This window comes from Oncorhynchus nerka, linkage group LG22 (assembly GCF_034236695.1).
Source record: "Oncorhynchus nerka isolate Pitt River linkage group LG22, Oner_Uvic_2.0, whole genome shotgun sequence".
NCBI classification, from domain to species: domain Eukaryota; kingdom Metazoa; phylum Chordata; class Actinopteri; order Salmoniformes; family Salmonidae; genus Oncorhynchus; species Oncorhynchus nerka.
Genome location: NC_088417.1, coordinates 8,507,880 through 8,514,438, shown reverse-complemented (window position 1 = coordinate 8,514,438; position 6,559 = coordinate 8,507,880). Strand labels below are relative to the sequence as shown.

The window sequence follows — 6,559 nt, the reverse complement described above, 5'->3', positions numbered from 1 at the left end:
TTCACAACGTTGACATCGGCAGAGCGCTCGCCCACACCACGCCGTACACCTGTTCTTCGGTTGTGAGTCTATGACTAGGCTGGCTGGAGTGTTTGACCATTTTTAGGTCCTTCCTCTGACACTGCCTCCAAATGCCATGTTAAATTACCATCAATATGTTGAAGTCTACAGGGATTATCAAGGACGTATGATTAAATCTGACATATTGCACATACAGTAGGGTACTGTAGTCTTTAGCCAACAGGAGTGAAAATATATCCTGGCCTTGGTATTATGCACGTACTACTTATGCAATGTTGTTTGTGAGCCACTAGGGGTCAGTGTTGTCTAAAGGAATCCTCATCTCTCGCTCGGCCCATAGGAACAATAATTAAAACACAGTAATAAGACCAGTATCATGTAAAGTGTTAAACAAACACAGTATTTTACACGCATAGAGGTCTAAAACAAGAGATCACATATTTTAATACATACATCATTTTGACTTCTGCATTAAGGCCTAAGCATTTTGAAGGGATACATGAAACTGAATTACTACTACCGCAATAAACTGAGCAATGAATACTATGAAATCACATAATATAGGCTTGTCATTTTATACATCACATAATATAGGCTTTCCATTTCATACATCACATAATATAGGCTTTCCATTTCAGAAGATCCTACAGATTCGACATTAAACACATGTTAAAATGTACCACTCTACAAATTGTACTTCTACCTACATTGTAGATAAATAAAAGATAAGCTCAAATTGTTATGAAACTTTTATTAATTAACAAACTTCCACTCAGCTGAAATTCAGGACCCAGTACGCTTCTACGGAAAGGGGAGGGGTTTATGAATGATTGACAGGTCAGAGTGCCGTCTACAGTGAAGGAGAAATGAAAACTAAAGCTTGTCGCCGAGAGTCTCTCTGAATATTACTGAAAAATTGATTTGCTTCTGTTGATTCTGCATTACACAGCAGTTAGACGATCAAAGGATGTAGCTATATTTAACAGTCATTTACGCCTTGAAGCCTTTCCAGTCGAGACGATAATGCTTAAAACGAAGCTGCCCATGAGACCGCGGAGGCAGGAGATGATACGGCCGAGGAACAGCCGGATCTCCATATTCCCAGATCGGTCTCTCCCACGATCTCGGACAGGCTCGAAGATTCATCCAGACACCCAGGATATCCATCTCAATTGGACAAAGAGACCGTTTTCGAGTGGTTTGGTTTGCATCTAAATCCTGCCAAGCGGATCGAGTTAATGTGCGGACTGCTGCATATGTGCCAGCCGCTCGAACTCCGGTTTTTGGGCTCCTGTCTGGAAGACTTGGCACGGAAAGATTACCCGATTCTACGGGATGTCGAGATCAGGGCGAACTGTCCGAATGATTTGGGCATTTTATCTGATGTTATCGACCCGGTGGTGCGCTCCAAACTGCTGGTCTGCTTATCTCTTCTGCGATCTGACAGCAGGGAGTGTGCGGGAATACTATTTCAGATATTGAACCATATGGATCCCTCCTTGTTCTACAAAAACTATCCCGGTTATTCTGTTTCTCCCTTCAGGGACCCGTTCCATCCTTCGCGTGTGGACGGGAAAACGTTCAGGAGAACAGAGCATATTTGCGGGCGTCCAATAGAGGAAGCAGTCGGACCCTTGGAGCAGTTTGCGTTGCTTTTTACTATGGCTTCGTTGCATCCAGCGTTTCCTTTTCATCAAAGAGAAACCCTTCTAGTGCATCTGGACAAAATCAAATTTGCCACAGAGGATAGACAGCAGAATCCGTACAGAATAAACGCCCAGGTAACATTGATTAATAGTTGGTTAGTTTGTTAGCGGACTTAACTTTCAAGAGTTTTGGACCTGTGCTCTGACGCCGATAGCGAGCTATTGAAGTTTGTATATTATATCTAGTTGGTAAAGAGTACTATGAATTAGACAAGACAGTTAGCTAAATATATATCATTATTTATTAGCTCGCTAACGTTAGCTAGCTAGTTTGGCCATTTAGCCAAAGAATGGTACTGTAGTTAGCCAACATGGGCACAACAGGCTACACTGAACAAAAATATAAACGCAACAATTTCAAAGATGTTACAGGTGATAGAAGGAAATCAGTCAATTGAAAATAAATTAATCTGGTCCTAATCTGTGGCTCCCCAGTGGGTGGACCTATGCAGGAGTATAGGTCCACCCACTGGTGAGCCAGGCCCAGCCAATCAGAATTATCCCCCCCCCCCAAAAAAAAAGGGTTAGGGTTATTACAGACATAACTACTCCTCAGCACCCCCCCACCTCAGACGATCCTGCAGGTGAAGAAGCCAGATGTGGAGGTCCTGGGCTGGCGTGGTTACAACATGTGGTTGTGAGGCGGGTTGGGTTTATTGCAAAATTTCTCGTAAATGCAGTTGGCAACAGCTCTGTTGGACATTCCTGCAGTCAGCATGCCAATTGTACGCCCCCTCAAAACATGAGACAACTATGGCAATTGTGTTGTGTGACAAAACGGCACCTTTTATTATCTCCAGCACAAGGTGCACCTGTGTAATGATCATGCTGTTTAATCAGCTTCTTGATAATCCATTCACCTGACAGGTGTGGCATATCCTGGCACGGAAGACATTTCTGGGATTTTTTATTTCAGTTCATGAAAAATGGGACCAACACTTTACATGTTGCGTTTTTATTTTTGTTCAGTATATATAGCCAACGTAGCTCGGATGACAACTGTAGTTAGCTAGTTAACTTGGTGATGGAAGCTAGGTACATTTAGCTAGCTAGCGTAGGCAAATTGTGAATCTCTTCATGCTATGCTAAGTACAGTTTTGTCCATATTCATCCATCTCTTAATGTTCCTGATGTTTTAAAACCAAAAGTCTCTGCTAGGTTGCGAGACCAACGTGTATGCAAGAAGTCATTTCATGCTCTGGCGTTTGACAGCCGGGAGAGGCGAAAGAGAAAGTTAGGGATGGGTTTTGCCCTTTGACAACACAGCTACAAAAAAATATTGACCTTTTCTCAGATTATCTTGCGTTTTGTTACAGCGTATGCTTTAGTAAAAGTTTGCAAACTAGATAAATTGGCATATAGTGAATAAGACTGCAGCTAAAATCTAGGCTAATAAGTGCATCATGTTTTTCATTCATGAGAGAGTATGAGAGAAATTGTAGTAGGCCTATAATAACAAACACACGCCATGTTTATGCTTTCCTTTCAAAATAGCAGTGTTGCTTTTACAATGTTGGATGAGTTTCAGTTGCTCTAATGCCCTGAATATAAATCCATCTGCCACATAACCTCAGGGAAAGAAAGTTGTTGTAATAAGCAACAAAAAAATAGGTTTTGCATGAGAACTCAGCCCGTGTTTGAGGAGAGTGGGGGGTATTTACACAACTGGGAAAGTTATTCCTTTGAATCTGTTCACCGATTTTTCCCGAATTGTGAGACTTTCAAAATACCATTGGCTCATTTTGACAATGTAGATTAGGTTATCCCAATCTTTTACAAAAGGCTTTAATAGTATGGCTAGTTCTCAACGGTTGACATTTGACAGATGGGGGAAGATGCAGTATTTGTGCAGATTTAATCTTCTTTTGCACCAAGGATTAACAACAATCCCCAAGGATTAACATTCTCCTCTGGCTCATATAGCCTACTTTATTCAAAACCGTAAGAACATATTTTTATTTTTCCTTTATTTAACTAGGCAAATCAGTTAAGAACCAATTCTTATTTTCAATGACGGCCTAGGAACGGCCTAGTGGGTTCAGGGGCAGAACGACAGATTTGTACCTTGTCAGCTCGGGGGTTTGAACTTGCAACCTTCCGGTTACTAGCCCAACGCTCTAACCACTAGGCTACCCTGCCACCTCTACACTCTAACCACTAGGCTACCCTGCCAGCTCTACACTCTAACCACTAGGCTACCCTGCCACCTCTACACTCTAACCACTAGGCTACCCTGCCAGCTCTACACTCTAACCACTAGGCTACCCTGCCAGCTCTACACTCTAACCACTAGGCTACCCTGCCAGCTCTACACTCTAACCACTAGGCTACCCTGCCAGCTCTACACTCTAACCACTAGGCTACCCTGCCAGCTCTACACTCTAACCACTAGGCTACCCTGCCAGCTCTACACTCTAACCACTAGGCTACCCTGTGCTCATGTGGCAATTAAAAAATGAAATCACTACACGTGAGGACAGAGTCTTTATTTATTTACAGCCCACTGAGTTTATTAGACATGTCATTCACTGTGTTGAAATGGACAAACAGCTGGATCTCTCCCCATACCACTGTTTGAAGGAACACCATCTCACATACACTATTTTCTTTGTGGTTTTAAAAATGCAATATGTACATTTTTGCAATATGTACCAAATTCACATAGAAATGTGATCTATAGATCTGTCATTCTCCATGAAAGCAAGTCTAAGAAGCGGTAGTTATATACTATGTGTGTTATTTCTATGCTTCCTATTCTTAAATTGCTTTTTTTTTTCTTTTCGTATTTTTTACTTTCTCTCTAGATCAAAACTCCACTAAAGAGGTCTCTAGCTTAGTCCATATCAGCCTCTATTAGGGATGTGACTAGCCTCGTTGCAAAACAGGCTTCCCTAAAATGGCCTGGGGAAGTTTATGGCAGAAGAATAGCTAAATAGGGGTGGGAACCCGGTGTAAATCAGTGACGCCTCACAGCACGGCAAATCAATCAAATGCCTTGCTTGGGTGGAGCACCAAATAGTGCTCAGTAGATTAGTTCCGTAGGTGCAACAGTGCATGAGGATTGGCCGGGGCAATCGCATATTTAAACAACAAGAGTTTCTAAACCCGGAGGCACAACATCCCGAGACTTCCGGGAACGCTTGTGAAACAGACCAGGCAGGGGTTTGGGGTTCGAGAAGTCAACATGCACACTAATCATTTGATTATTAAACTGATTATGACAGAAGGTCGAATATGGCATTAGTCATGTAAACACCTTACTCTGTTTATCTTAATCGGCGTAAGGTCCTAATCGAAGTAAGCATATGACAATTAAAACAGCAGGTTTTCTGAGGAATCTTTTTGAATGATTATGGCCTGTAAATCTTCAGTTAAAGCAGTGTATTAGATCTGCGCATGTTTCGGGCTTCCTGTAAATCCTCAGTTAAAGCAGTGTATTAGATCTGCGCATGTTTCGGGCTTCCTGTAAATCCTCAGTTAAAGCAGTGTATTAGATCTGCGCATGTTTCGGGCTTCCTGTAAATCCTCAGTTAAAGCAGTGTTAGATTTACATTTACATTTAAGTCATTTAGCAGACGCTCTTATCCAGAGCGACTTACAAATTGGTGCATTCACCTTATGACATCCAGTGGAGCAGCCACTTTACAATAGTGCATCTAAATCTTTTAAGGGGGGGGGGGTGAGAAGGATTACTTTATCCTATCCTAGGTCTGCGTCTTTATCCTATCCTAGGTCTGCGTCTTTATCCTATCCTAGGTCTGCGCATGTTTCGGGCTTCCTTGTTTTGTGCGAGTTCTGAAAAATGAAGAGGGCATTTTAGAAATATTTTTTTCCCATTTAAACGCTATATGTCCGAACTCAGAATTAAATAGACATCGCAAAAATAACATGGTTGCTGTGGTAGAATGTTTATTTTGATTGGCAATTTCCTGCATCTATCAAAGTATCATCAGGTAGCCTGATTTCAGATGTGTCCATGTAAACATGATTATTAGATCAATCTTTCTTCTTCTTGCATAGCATGTAAACGTTTAAATCAAATTATTACATTATTCAGACTATTCACAATAATCGGATTATTGTGTGCATGTAACCATACTCAATGAGATGTGAACAAAAATGATTCCTTAGTTGTTCATTTTTTTGAAAATCCAATGGCACAATCTCGATTTGAGCCAATGTCTTAAGTAGCTGAACAGGTTATTACTCCAACCTTGTAAAAGTGACAAACTGACACGTTTTTAATTATAAACAAAAAACTTTGTATCGAGGAGTGGGTGCCTTTGATTCGATGGCCTGCACATGGGCAGTTCAGCTCGAGGTGACCGTTAGACCCCATGACGTGTAGGTAGGCATGAGTTTAGCTAGCCAACATCGCCATGACTTCGCCTACAAGTGGGATAGGGGATTTCTATTGGATAAGCAGTTTTAGCCTTATCTTCAGACCAGTGAGAGTCGATGCCGTTTAAGATTAGGGAGGACGATTGTTTTTTTTATTTTTTATTATGAACATGGCCTTATTTCTGTTACAGCATATTGGATGACTGTCATTCATATTCACCCAGCTCAATGTAACAGTGACAGGTTTAGGTTACTGTCATTCATATTCACCCAGCTCAATGTAACAGTGACAGGTTTAGGTTACTGTCATTCATATTCACCCAGCTCAATGTAACAGTGACAGGTTTAGGTTACTGTCATTCATATTCACCCAGCTCAATGTAACAGTGACAGGTTTAGGTTACTGTCATTCATATTCACCCAGCTCAATGTAACAGTGACAGGTTTAGGTTACTGTCATTCATATTCACCCAGCTCAATGTAACAGTGAC

At 41.4% G+C, this 6,559-nt stretch overlaps 1 protein-coding gene across 1 annotated transcript in view; it reads left to right on the top strand.

Moving 5' to 3' along the window:
- Window positions 1-850: 850 nt before the first annotated feature.
- LOC115121609 (zinc finger CCHC domain-containing protein 2-like) overlaps window positions 851-6,559 on the top strand; it is a 29,809-nt gene continuing 24,100 nt past the window's right edge. The window contains exon 1 of the mRNA XM_029650715.2: window positions 851-1,802. Within this exon, the coding sequence (XP_029506575.2) occupies window positions 1,260-1,802 (543 nt within the window). The 5' untranslated portion in view covers window positions 851-1,259. The remainder of the gene's footprint in view (window positions 1,803-6,559) is intronic.